The following is a 12,830-nucleotide window of genomic DNA, read 5'->3' on the forward strand; positions in this document are numbered from 1 at the left end:
TAAAAATGAAAATTAGGTGTGGAACTTAATATCATGTAAACTAGACTCTACAAAGTAAATTACATAAAGTACGGAATTATGAAAGAACATTTTTGGTTCATATATTAGTCAATAGACAAATAAGAAAATATGAGTAGATTTTGAATTCAAAACGATCACAAATTCGCCTACCACATCTATTTCTCGCTCTTCTTGTTAAGAACATTGAGAATAGATTGTGCAGTGCAATAAGCAATGGCCTGGATAGTAACCATGGGGTTGACACCCAATGCACTCGGAAAAACACTCGAATCGGCAACGTAAAGCCCCTCGACTTCCCACGTCTCGCCCGTTGGCGCCACCGCCGAGTGCTTCGGGTCCGTCCCCATCCTGCAGCTCCCCATCTGATGCGCCGAACATATCGGACTCGACAACTTCTCCAGCGCCCTCGACATTTCCTCCTCCAAGAACCTCTCCAACTCCTCGGCGCTCGCCTCCTTCACCTTCAGCACCCGACCTTTCTTATGATGAGTTCCAATTTCGTCCGCGCCGGCAGCTGCTAGTATCCGCAGGACTCTCTCTAACCCTCCTCTTAAATTGTCTTCGTCGCATTTTGCCATTTTGTAACTAATGTTCGTCGGCGAAGTCACCACGCCGCTGCCTTTGTCCCTCGCCAGCGCAAAGATGTGTGCCGTGCGCGAGAATTTGAGCATCCGTTGCCTCATGTCCGCGCCCGATTGCCAAGGCATCAATGCGGAGAACATCCCCGGATGCAAAGCCGGCGTCTGAATTATCGTGTCGTAGGTTGACGATTCCGTGACTTTCGACATCGCCGTCATTATCCCTCCCTCGTAGCTCTTCTTCTCGCTCTCCGGCCATTCGCCGTCGGGAAAGTATCCCCACCCCATCACCACTGGATGCAGATGCAAGTTCTTCCCTATACTTGCATTCCTTAAACCGCTTCTTGTTAACAACGGCGGCGTGCAAATTGCACCGCACGCCACCACCGTCACTCTGGCATCCACGACTGCAGTTCGACGGACTCCGTCGTAGTCGTCGAACACGAATGACGCTCCGATAGCCTTTCTCCGGCTGCAACTTCCCCTGTTTTGCTGTGTGATGACTTCTACGGCTTCGCATTCGGGGAGGACTATTCCGTTGCCCAATTCGACCATATCCATGAGCCACGTCTCCGATACATCTTTTTTACTCCCGTCTTTACACCCCATGCAGCACGAGCCGCAGTAGTGATTCGATGGCGCATTGCGCGGGATCGTATCCGTAGGGAACCCCAAACGCTCGCTGCCTCGCCGCAAAACCATGTTATTGAATCCTTCGTTATCGATCTTCGACTGCACTCCCATTCTCCCGCACACGACGTCCATCGCATGCTCGTAGCCGCGGCTACGAAAGAAATGCAGCCCATGGTTCTCGCTCCAGTCTCTTACAACATGCGGAGGGGTCCGAATTGACGCCGACCAGTTGATCTTCGATCCGCCTCCGACCGTCGATCCTGCAAGAAGCAGGACATCCATATTGTCTGTCCCCATAATCCCATGTCCTAAGTACATTCGATCCATGGCTTCCCCTTCCAAAAGGGACAGCTGACTCCTTGCAAAATAGCTCCCTTTCTCTAAAACAAGAACTTTGTATCCGGCCTTAGCAAGAACTCCGGCAACGACACCGCCTCCGGAGCCGGAGCCGACGATCAAGGCATCGCATTTGATGATGAAGGAGGGGTTCAGACAATTGGTTATGTTCTTGGTCGAATGTTGCGGGGTCGAGGCAGGGAAGCCTAAGCTTTGTAATCTTTTAACAGACTCTTCTTTCGATCGATGGCTTAATCGAACAATGCCTTTTTCTAAAGGTCCAAACTTTTCTGCATTGTCTGGTTTTGGCCTGCGATAATCTATGGCTGCCCATGTATCATTCTCTTGTTTCTCATTCACCTACAAGATTTGTCTTTTAATTAATTATTTTCATGTAAAAAGAAATCAGAGATATGAAAGCTGGAATCTTGAAAGTAAGATTCTAGACCGAGGAAAATTTAATACGATAACATACATAATATAAGTTGGTCCCATTTCATAAATAAGATGGGGCCAAGTTCCCAAGTTGCCTACAGCAATGGCCAACTAAGGGTTCTGATTAGCTCCAGGACAACATTAAATTCTAACAAGTAATAAATCAGAAGAGCATAAGTTAAAATGCCAAAAATGTGTAGTCCTTTAGGTTGTTGGTAATAATGGTGTTTTCCTGTGACAACTGCCCAAGTGGTTTGTTTCTCAGAAGTAAAGCAATATTATTCACATCAATATTATCATTTAATTTGGCATTGCATGTGGTGTGGATCATCATCTTCTTCTTCTTCAGATTTTATTTTTTCCTTCTCCAATTAAAAACAAAAGATTAATTAGTTTAGCAGGAGGCAGATCAGTACCTGAGTGAAGAAGAGGAGAAGGATGAAGATCTTGAGAGCAGTGAAGAGTATTCTTAAGAGGTAGAAATTGCTTTCAGACCATGAGTGCAGTACAGCTTCCCTTTGTTGAAGTGAAAGCTCTGAAAATCTCTTGAAATATGGAAACTGAGGAGAGATGCTTCTTCTCCCACAGAGTATGAAGGTCCCTATCCATGTCGACAGCAGCCACACTGCAAGTTTACTCAGGTATAGCTTCGGATGCTCTAATTTTTCTTCAAGCAACACAGCAAGCTGCAACACAGTTAACCACAATAATTAATAAATTGCTTGGGGCTTCTGAAATCCCTAATATGTATCTCCATTGTGCATATAAATTAAATAAATGAGAAAGAGAAGTAATCAGTTAGGTTATTTACATGGTGAGGAGTGCCTGCCATGGAAGCTGAGGTTTGGTAGAAGTGAGTGATAATGGAGGAAAGAGGATGAGAGTGGTTAGAGGAAGAAGAAGGAGGGTTTATGGAAGGCAAGAATGCGTCGCATAGGGCAGAAAGAACCTCCATTTGGCTACCAGACCACCTGCTTTTCTTCTTCTTCATCTTCTTCTTCTTCTTCCTTCTGGGAGCAGCAGTACTGTAAAATATAAATATATATAAATGTTGAGTATGAATGCAGGTAGCTGGAGAAGCTTAACATGTATATATATAAGTGAAGAATGCAATATATAAATTATAATTAATTATAAATTATATATATATATATATAATAGTGGTTCTGCTGCTGGTTTTACAAATCCAGATGTCCTACCGTACACAGTTGCTCTCCACCTCCACTTTATGACGTGTTCAAATCGCGGGTGGGTAATAAGGTGACAAGTCAGCAGGTTTTGCCATTTCTGAGTACGCATCCCCACCTTGTTAGTGGCCGATGAAATATTTTATGGACAAAAAAAACAGGCCTGGAAAAGAAACCAGACGAGTTCTATGTCTGTAGGTGGCGAACCTTCTACAATTATTACTATTATTTTAATTATTTAATTATAGCTAGCTAATTTATTTATTATACTTAAAATAATCACGCAGGTGCTTGCATGGGCATGGAGCCCGAGCCTAGGTAGGTTGGTTGACAGTGCACATGCAACCTTTAACTCCTTTATTATTATACCATCGTGCTAAGGAAATTGCTATAGCTATTTTTGAACTAATATCCCAGAACCTAAAATGTGGCTAATTTTGAGGTTTGACATGCTTGAGAGTTGGATGAACATCACAATCCAATTTCTATAATTGATCTATAATTGAATTTTGTTGGTTAAACATCATCTATGTCATGTCCACAACCCACTCTGATGTACCTTCTTACTTACTACCTACCAATGCTCATAAAGATCATCAACTAAAATTCCCATAATAGGGCACCACAACAAACTTATATTATTAATAAAGCAGCTTTAATTAATTAAAGTAGATGAGAAGATAACAATAACAAAAAGAAGAAATTATTATTCTTAATTAATTAACATATATAAATCTGCTGCTCAACTGTCTCTGCTCGTATGAACTAACACGTATGTCTACTTCTCTGCTCATTTCACTAACCACGTCCACAAATACAATCCTACCTATAATTTTCAGCACTTGAATCATCAATCAATCGCTCATGCATTGTCTGAATGTATTGTGTTATAAATAATATACTAAAGGAAGATTATTATGCATGTGTTGAGGATGCAAAACCTTAATTAAAACCGCCTTCGGAGGTTGTATCGCTTAGTGCACGAACTGGTAGCCGATGAATTATCGTTGAATTCCTCCGGCAATAAATAATCTGGATCCTCCAACAAATTGACTTCTTCCGGAAGCTCGGTGTCGACCCACTGAGACCAATTAACATCACTATCATCTGTCTCCATGTCCCATGATATTAGTCCTTTGTTCCCTTGAATGGAGCTGACCTTGTCCATTAGGGTCAGTAGCATTTTGTGGTTCAGCATTTCATAGTCTCTGCATTATTATGTTGCAAAAATCCACCGTTTAGGAAATAGGATACATGTCTTGCAAGAAACAAAATCAATGTTGTAGATGTAATAAGTATGAGTTGATCATAATTAATTTCTACCTGTAGGTGATGATGGAATATATGTATTGGGTCGATGCTAGAAGTGCGAAAATAGACCTAATGATATGAATCAGCCACCGTTGCTGTTCTGCATCATTTGCTATGCCCCGCAGTATGGCTATCTCGATTGAGAATGCAAAACAGAGACCTTCATAGGAAAAAATAAAGTTGAGACAAACAAATGTAGGGATTTATTGAGGTTGCAAATGAAGTATTTTCTTTACCTAGATAGAGTCTATGCCTCACATTGTATGCCTGCCTTACACTTGTCAGCATGTAGACGACGAAAATTGCAAGCGAGTATGTGAGGAAAGCCATAAGGGCACGTGATTCAAAGAACATGGCGCTGTGCAGGGCGAACAGCTTGTCCAGGGCTACGAACATTCTTGCTTGCTTCGATTCAAATTCTTCCTGTGTAATAAGAATCAGGTACAAACTGTGATCAGTGCCATTGAGGAATTAGACCCTAGTTGGAGGTTTAAGGGAAAATATAATTAGTGACCTGAGCTGCTAGTATAAGTTTCGAATTTTCCACAAGATGATCATGGGACTGGTGGAGTTGCTTCTGTCTTTCCAGTAGCTCCTCCTGCTGCTTTTGCCCAAACTCAGCCAACCTCTGTAGATTCAGCCTGTGAACTCATACTGATTAAGATTAAGATACATTCAAGAGAATAATGTGTGTCCTAAGAGAATCATAAAATCAATAAAGTTTAATTACCTGCTCTCTTCAAGGGCTTGGGACTGAAATCTGGTAAGAAACTGGATTCCATCGAGAGCCATCGATTGCCCATCTAGAAGCTCTTTTTGTTTATCTAAGGATGTCCCAGCCAGATTCCCGATATCATCTGCCTTACTCTGCAATGTGTTCATCTTGGAGAACATTGTATCTCCAACCTTGGTGATCTCCTTCTCTATTTCAGCTGCTTCATTTCTCAAGTTAACAATTTCTCCTCCCAAGTTATCATAGGACTCCCGAATCATTGCCATTCCTTCTTCCAAGTTCGCCTTCATTTTCGTTTGGCCTTCATGTAACTCAAGTTGAGATGCTGCTATACCCTTGGACTGCTCGTAAACTGATTCTGAATACTTCAGCACTGAATTGACATGATCCTCGACTATCTTCGAAGTCTCTGCAACTTGCTGTGTTTTCATGTCTATTGAAGACAAAGAGTCATGCATCTGCTTAGAATTTTGCAGCAATAGCTCCCCATGTTCTTCTATCCTTGATAACTTTACTTCAGCGTACTCGGCAGTGCTCTTTAAATCATTCACTAATCTCTCAGTCTGATGCTTGAATGCTTCGTTTCTACAAAAGTTTTGAAAAGACATTAAGATAAATAGCATTTTCTAACAGCAAGAAATGGCAATAAACAAATATAAGCTTTTTGGAACAAGCTGCCTTACTGTAGTTGATGACAGAGAGAGTTCGTCTCAAGAAAGTATTCCAGATAAATTTTGTGAGCATCTGCGTCAAGCTTCATTAGACATTTCTTCATGGAAGATTTGGCATCGCAGTATGGGAGAGGAGATCGGCCAGTGTGGCGTTGAAAACAGTCGCTGAGATGCCAAGCAAATCTAGACCGTAATTCTTCATCAGCAAGGGTCTTTGAGCATCCTTGGAAAACATTTTGGTAGGCAGATTGCCAACAGGAATTTGGTGCGAGCATTTTGTTCTTAGCATTCTCGACGACCTGGAGACCTCTCCGATCATTCAGAGACTCAATGGAAAATTCAGAAACCACCTTGTTCCCTGAGAGTTTGTTGCTGTCTGAATGAACCTCCTGATTGGAAAAGAAAGACCAGCTCCATGACAGGGGAGTTTGAGAAAGCAACGTTAAAATTAGCAGAAAATGGTGAGGAAAGAAACGATCCATTTAAACTTCAATTCCTTCCTGCAACTGCAATATATTAATCAACCTTAGTAGATGTTTATTTCATCCATAGCGTAGATATTAAATCACATGACAAGAAGAACGTAGGAGAATTAAGCGTACGAGGCGATAGTGATAAATATTAAATTAGGGGAGAATAGAACCAACCTTATTAGCAGAAATCTAAAAACACAACAAAATTGCAGTATTCCATTGGAGAAGACAACTTCACATTTAAGTTTTAGACTAAGATGAAATTTACACCAACAGAGTGCCTGTAATTCATTCAAAACCTAATTTCTTCCAAGTTTGTTCTTTCCTGCCCATTTCGTTAAGCTGATATATTGATTTAGAATCTCGGGATACCAGCAGAAGAAGAATTCAATACTTTCTAATAATCCAAGCACGAAAGTAAGAACACGCAATTCTCACAACAGGATCTCGAAAACAAGAAATTTCCCTAATTATCACCCACGCATGAATATACTACGAACTACACACACAAATTTCAAAGCATCCGGAGCAGAGAAGTAGTGCCTAAGAAAGTCTCTTCAAAAACTACTGAATAAAAATAATAACAAATGGTAACAAAATTCAAAACCAGAGTAATGAAGTGGAAGAACAACTCACCAGAGGAAACCCGCCGTTGCAGCGAATTGAAGAGATTCAAAGAACCGCCGGCCAAACGCTGTGCATGTTCATTGTTTATTTATATACAAATACAGCTCACCCCGGGAAGCGTCCATTCGAAGAGTCGTTTTGACAGTTACATCTCGGGCAGGGTCGGTTAAGACTTCAGACCCGACCCGTTTAAGGAAATAACATGATTTCGATGCGTTGCACTCGTTCTTTCCTCTTCGCACTAAATAAGGAAAGTCAAGATTATGTCACATTAACTGAATCGAAAACAAAATACAGTAAGGGTGTGTTTGTTTTAGGGTTTTGATTTTGAGTTGGGATTTGAATAGTAAAAATTTTGAATTTGAATAGTTGTATGATGATATAAATAGGTGTTGATGTGATGTTTTGAATGTAAAATTGATTTTTACTATAATATAAAAAATGGAAAATAGATGTTTGATTCGATGTTTTTGGGGGGAAAAAATTGGATGAATAGTAAAACTCCAAACAAATCCCTCAAACAAACACACCATAAAACTATTTCTTGATTAGTTTCCATAATTTACATGTCACTAACATGGAAATAATTTATTTTTTTAAAAAAAAACAAATAGACCCAAATTATTATTGCTATTGAGGCTCGACCAAATAAAAAAGAAAGTACAAAATAAATCCTCATATAAAAAATATATTCCCTCCGTCTACAAATTAATATCCTATTTTTCTAGCTGGGACACTCAATAACTATTGTCCTATTTCTGTTTTTTTTTTAAACACACAGTTTACATTTTTACCCTCTATTCATTTATTACTTTTAATCTCGACCGTACAATTAAGGGCAAATTTGTCGATTCATAACAAAAAGACAATCACCTAAAAAACCGTGCAAATATACTTTAGGACAATAGAAATTGGACGGAGGGGATATATATTAATATCGCACTCAATCGCAAATTATGTGTCAAACAAATTATGGTTGTGTTTTTTTAAATTTTACACATCTTTTTACTATTAATATTTTTTTTTCTCCAAAAATATCACTCAAACAATTATTTTTCTTTAAATGTATTTTATATTCAAAATATCACAATATCTTTTTTGTTAAATAACTATTCAAATTGAACTTTTTAATATTTAAAATTTCAAATCCAAAAATTTTACTAAAATCCACACCATCACAATCATTTCTTGTTGGACTTGTGACTGATATTTTGATAGAGAAAGAAGCTTGAATAGTGTATAATTTATTAATTTCTTGATATAATTAAAGTATTATATTTTATAAAAATAATTAATATGAAAATTATAAAAATAATATAATAATATATTTATATTTTAAACTTTGTAATTTTTTATTATATAATTATATCTAATTTAAAATATATGAATTTATTTGTTTAGGATTTTAATTTACATAATTGTTTTAGGTAAGGTATTTGTATCATTAAAACCCATTTTTATCTAATACATCAATACTTTTTATAATTTATATTTATTTATATTAATTCAAACATTTGTTTACTTACTTATCAAATTTATTATTTTATTTAACTTTTATATTGTAACTATTATTATTTATAATTTTTACAAAATAAATCATTAATAAATAGTATATATTTAAATAAAATTAATATTGTTGAATAAAAGTGATTTTTTAATAAACAATAGAAGAAAATATATTAAGAATGAATAAATATAAATAGGCAGTTCAGGAAATGTTGATTTTTTAAAACTATAATAGAAATCGTCGAAATTGAAATAATGATTTGAAATGTTCGACTTTGGTTCAAACTTTTGATAAACCAAAATAGACATATTTCAATCCTCTAAATATAATGTTTATATTCTAATATAAATATATAGAATGAAATATGTGTTTTCTTGTCTATTGAACTATAATGTAATATATAATTTGTATATTAATAAAATATATTCAACACAATATAAATAAAATTTTAAAGTATCTAATAATATTAATTAACAAAAAGTAATCTATAAGAAATACTCCCTAATCTATAAGAAATACTCCCTCCGTCTCATGTAATATGGGTGTATTACCGTAGACACGAGAATTTAAGTAAAGTAAATAATTATAAAAATAATTATAGATTAAGATTAAGATAAATAAATAGTTTAATTAAAATTAAGAAAATTATAAAATTTAAAATATAATTATATTTTCAAAAATAGAAAGGACAAGTTACGTGGGACAGACAAAAATAGAAAATAAGGACAAACTATATGAAACGGAGGGAGTAGCAATGTTAAAATATATATAATATTATATACTTAGGAATACATAAAACTGTAATAATATAAGTATACCATATCTTTAAGAAGTTTAAAAAATAATTGGGGCGAACAATATTGGAAGCATAATAATTTAATATTATTTTCATATATTTAAAAAAATATTATAAAACGATTGATGCAAAGTGAGTTGATGGGATGTGATGTATAGAACAATCTCCTTCGAATACCAACAATGGATCAACTTCCGAATTTTCTATCAAAAACTTATTTAAACTAAAGAAAATCGATATGGATAAAGGGTTGAGAGCTTCACTCAATATTATTTTTTTTAAAGTATGATCTTAAAATCACTCATCACCGATCTTCAACTCTATAAATCACTCAAATTCCTAAAATAAAAGATTTCATATTAATTCCTCTTTGCACTGAAATGAAAGGAATGAGTTTTGATGTTTTGATCTTTTCTCAAATATATCCTTTATCTTATATATATAATATTAAATAATTTTGTTAATTTTATATTATATTAAAATTAATTTAAATTTAAAATATCATATTAATATTTATATATATTACATCAAATAATTATTTTTTTTTAAAAAATTACTATTAAAAAATTAAAACAAAAAACACCAACCTCAAACAATCGCACATATATTTATAAATACTTAAAACTAAATATGTAAACAATATATTTTAAATTTACAAATATTTTAATTTATATTATACAAATATAAAAATAAGTGTGGCTAACGCATGGAGCATTTGATTCGACGACCTCATCTCATCTGATCTGAGTAAGACTAATGTGAAGGCAATAATTTCGTTCTCACTATGGAAGTCAAGAAACGATAAAAGCGTGCCAGCTTTATAATTGTGTGCAAAAACCAAAATACGATTTTATATTGCAATTCGTAGTCCACCATCAACCGACACGTGGCGACATCAGCTGCGTCCATTCCAGCTATAAATATGCCCCTCAAACCCTTTCTCTGCAGGCGCAATCGATAGCGGTGGTGATGGTGCTCCCCCTCGGATCTATGGCGGAGGATCGTGAATTAATTTTGCCGAGGCCTCTAATTCGCTTGGTGCAGGTCGGGAACTCTCTTCGCCGATGTGAGTTAAGCATACTCTGCGGATCGTACGCGGTACGGAGGTTTGCGAGTATGCGTGACGGTGTGTTCATAATTTGATGTCGCCGGTTCTTTTTGTCTGGCGAAGATCAGGTTCCCGCCTTGCATCAATTGAATCGGAGACCGTGGTGATTCTGATGTCTGTTATGCGGTGGCGTTAATCGAAAAGATGGATCTACTGTTTTCTGTTTTTGCAGGGGTGTTAATTTGCCGCCTTGAGATGGGGAATTTACGGATCTGAGTATGACTCTGTCAGCGCCTGATAATATGAATGATTCCTATTTACTTCATTCGCCAACTATCGATTTATCAGTTGTTTCTCGCATCCTCTCTTTTCTATCTTACACGAGTATCTCATCTTAATGTTACGAATAATTTTTCAGACGTTAGGAAAGTTATATCGGCTAAATTGCTTCGACGTTAATTGTTGATTGGCTTCACCATGTTATTATACCTACTGTCTTGGAAACTGAGAGACTCTCACGAGATCTTGATGTGTTTTATGTTACGTGGATGATTGGGAGAACTTGGAGATTTATATAGATTTCGTTTTTATTAATTTGTAAGTGTCGAGTCTAGTTTGGTGGTGTGGTTCCCGTTTGTGCAGGAGATCCATTATTCTTGTAATCCAACAATAAACAATTTTCTTTTTCCTGTGGTGTTAGATTGAAGTTTACAGTTTTCCTTTGACAAACATGTGTTTCTTTTACTCTAATCTCATGTCTTATTTCCTATCTCGCTTTGTTTTACTTATATTCAGATGGAGTCATGGGAGCATATCTATCTTGCTCCCTTCAAATGAATATTTGGTAATATGTGGCATAAGTATTTGCTTTTATTCTCATATTTGTCACATAATTTACTTTCTTGACGTCTAAATGGTAAGTTGATATTTTCTCTTGGAATCGGTCGGGTTAGTTGCTTCTATATGCTTATCAATCTACAGATGGCTACTTCTGTTTGGTTCGAGAGATATTCTTTTAAATTCCATTACTTTTTTTATTATTAATAGTGTTTAGAATGACGACAATTTTGCAATCAATATCTTGAAAAAAAGTTCAATTCATAGCACGTGTCATTTTGCTCGAATATCAGAAATTAATTGAGGGATTTGGGTTTAAAACCCATAGATCAGAATATGGTAACTGCATCCGTCTTACGTGGCACACTTTGTGATTTAATGTAAAAAAGCAGTGTATTGTATTGTCTTGAAGATGGCCTAGACAGTTGTCGATAAATTATTTTGTTTAGAAAGTGGTGTAAAGAAATCCCAGCCAGTTCCTGCCAACCTATGTGTGTCTAGTGAGCTGCATAAAGCACGAACTTGTTCTTTTACGTGTTTTATTACTCTCAAGCCATTCATCTTCAACGTCAAGCTCTTGTTATTTATCAGGTGGAACCTCCCGACCATAGCAGATACTTGTCTTTTTATTGTTTCCATCAAATCTGCAGGCATTGCGGAATGATGCAGCATACAGACAAGAATGTATGGTGCTATGTGGTCCTGTTATCGTAAATGAAGGTGAAAGGAAGGTATAAATGGTCCTGCTACGATAAGTGACAGAGAAAATGAGGTAACAATGGTAGGTGTGTTTCATATAACCCTGAAAGTGACTGTTGATGCAATTATAACTCATGAAAAATAAGTGAGAGTTTTTCACTCCACAAATTTCCAATATAATAGGTCCGGTCGTTGCCTTGATGCAATCACTTATATACAGTGAGAGCATACTTGTAAATGTTACTATTGTAACAAAAATATCACATGATGCGTTTGATTTGCCTGCTAGTGAGTTGGCTTTGGGTGTATATGATATGCCAGCATTGAAGAAGGTTGCCGACTATATGGAGAACCTGCAGTGGGTTTGTTGTTACTAAAAGAGAATGTGTGTAATTGTCAGCTGCTATATCTAGGATGAAATTGTGAGTCTACCCCTCCGCCGGGTGTTTGTATCAACCTCATTTTGTGTCGTCAAAGAGACTTAACACTTTTTCATCTTTGCAGGCCGGGAATATTAGAGGAAACTTCAATTCCAATGGTGGAAAAGGTGCTGACCGATGATCGGAAGCGTTGGGAGGTTATGACAATGGTAAGATATACAGGAGGACTTTTCGGGTAATTAACCAAATTTTTGGGCAGTGCTTTCACTGGAACTGAACGTGAGGCTACTTACAGGTACTATTTGATATCTTTGGTGATGTTTTGGAACTGATGCTGAATCATCACCTCTGGATTTCATCTGTTCGGCCATGGTTTATTTTTTAGGGAACAGTTGTTCTCTTGGTCTTTTGTTTCAATGTAAATTTGAGTTGTGTTGTGATGGGGGAGATTAAATGATTTTTTGTGTATGGTATGGAAACATAAATATAAAAAATACTTTATTACTTTAGGTTGAATACTTTAAGTTGAATATTTATTTTTTTGATTTTTTATAATGA

At 36.3% G+C, this 12,830-nt stretch overlaps 2 protein-coding genes and 1 long non-coding RNA gene across 4 annotated transcripts; 1 reads left to right on the plus strand and 2 right to left on the minus strand.

Annotated features, from left to right (window-relative positions):
• Positions 1–4: 4 nt before the first annotated feature.
• On the minus strand, positions 5–3,337 carry LOC127265703 (long-chain-alcohol oxidase FAO4A-like). Of its 2 annotated transcripts, XM_051295645.1 has the most exons (4): positions 3,203–3,337; positions 2,815–3,028; positions 2,420–2,689; positions 5–1,928 (listed from the first exon to the last, which is right to left on the minus strand). In XM_051295645.1, the coding sequence occupies exons 2-4, from the start codon at positions 2,992–2,994 to the stop codon at positions 177–179; spliced, it is 2,202 nt and encodes a 733-aa protein (XP_051151602.1). In that variant the 5' UTR covers positions 2,995–3,028; positions 3,203–3,337; the 3' UTR covers positions 5–176. The 2 variants fall into 2 exon arrangements, with proteins under 2 accessions (XP_051151602.1, XP_051151601.1); XM_051295644.1 differs by lacking the exon at positions 3,203–3,337 and having other exon boundaries at positions 2,815–3,089.
• On the minus strand, positions 2,954–7,117 carry LOC127265705 (protein GAMETE EXPRESSED 1). Its single transcript, XM_051295646.1, has 8 exons — positions 7,015–7,117; positions 5,918–6,411; positions 5,232–5,819; positions 5,016–5,142; positions 4,738–4,924; positions 4,514–4,661; positions 4,132–4,398; positions 2,954–3,028 (listed from the first exon to the last, which is right to left on the minus strand). The coding sequence occupies exons 2-7, from the start codon at positions 6,385–6,387 to the stop codon at positions 4,137–4,139; spliced, it is 1,782 nt and encodes a 593-aa protein (XP_051151603.1). The 5' UTR covers positions 6,388–6,411; positions 7,015–7,117; the 3' UTR covers positions 2,954–3,028; positions 4,132–4,136.
• A 3,143-nt stretch (positions 7,118–10,260) lies between these two features.
• On the plus strand, positions 10,261–12,788 carry LOC127265526 (uncharacterized). Its single transcript, XR_007841970.1, has 2 exons — positions 10,261–12,314; positions 12,397–12,788. It is a non-coding gene; the product is annotated as an uncharacterized LOC127265526 (long non-coding RNA).
• Positions 12,789–12,830: the final 42 nt, after the last annotated feature.

Source organism: Andrographis paniculata, unplaced genomic scaffold (assembly GCF_009805555.1).
Source record: "Andrographis paniculata isolate CXL003 unplaced genomic scaffold, ASM980555v1 Contig73END, whole genome shotgun sequence".
NCBI classification, from domain to species: Eukaryota; Viridiplantae; Streptophyta; class Magnoliopsida; order Lamiales; family Acanthaceae; genus Andrographis; species Andrographis paniculata.

Bases quoted from the DNA above. Each gene is read 5' to 3' on its own strand.
- LOC127265703 (XM_051295645.1), bottom strand. From the start codon at position 2,994: ATGAAGAAGAAGAAAAGCAGGTGGTCTGGTAGCCAAATGGAGGTTCTT. The intron at 2,690-2,814 runs GTAAATAACCTA...ACTGTGTTGCAG, and splicing joins TGGCAGGCACTCCTCACCAT to CTTGCTGTGTTGCTTGAAGA. The intron at 1,929-2,419 runs GTACTGATCTGC...CAAATCTTGTAG, and splicing joins TTCTCCTCTTCTTCACTCAG to GTGAATGAGAAACAAGAGAA.
- LOC127265705 (XM_051295646.1), bottom strand. From the start codon at position 6,387: ATGGATCGTTTCTTTCCTCACCATTTTCTGCTAATTTTAACGTTGCTT. The intron at 5,820-5,917 runs GTAAGGCAGCTT...AAACTTTTGTAG, and splicing joins TCTCTCTGTCATCAACTACA to AAACGAAGCATTCAAGCATC. The intron at 4,925-5,015 runs GTCACTAATTAT...CTTATTACACAG, and splicing joins AACTTATACTAGCAGCTCAG to GAAGAATTTGAATCGAAGCA.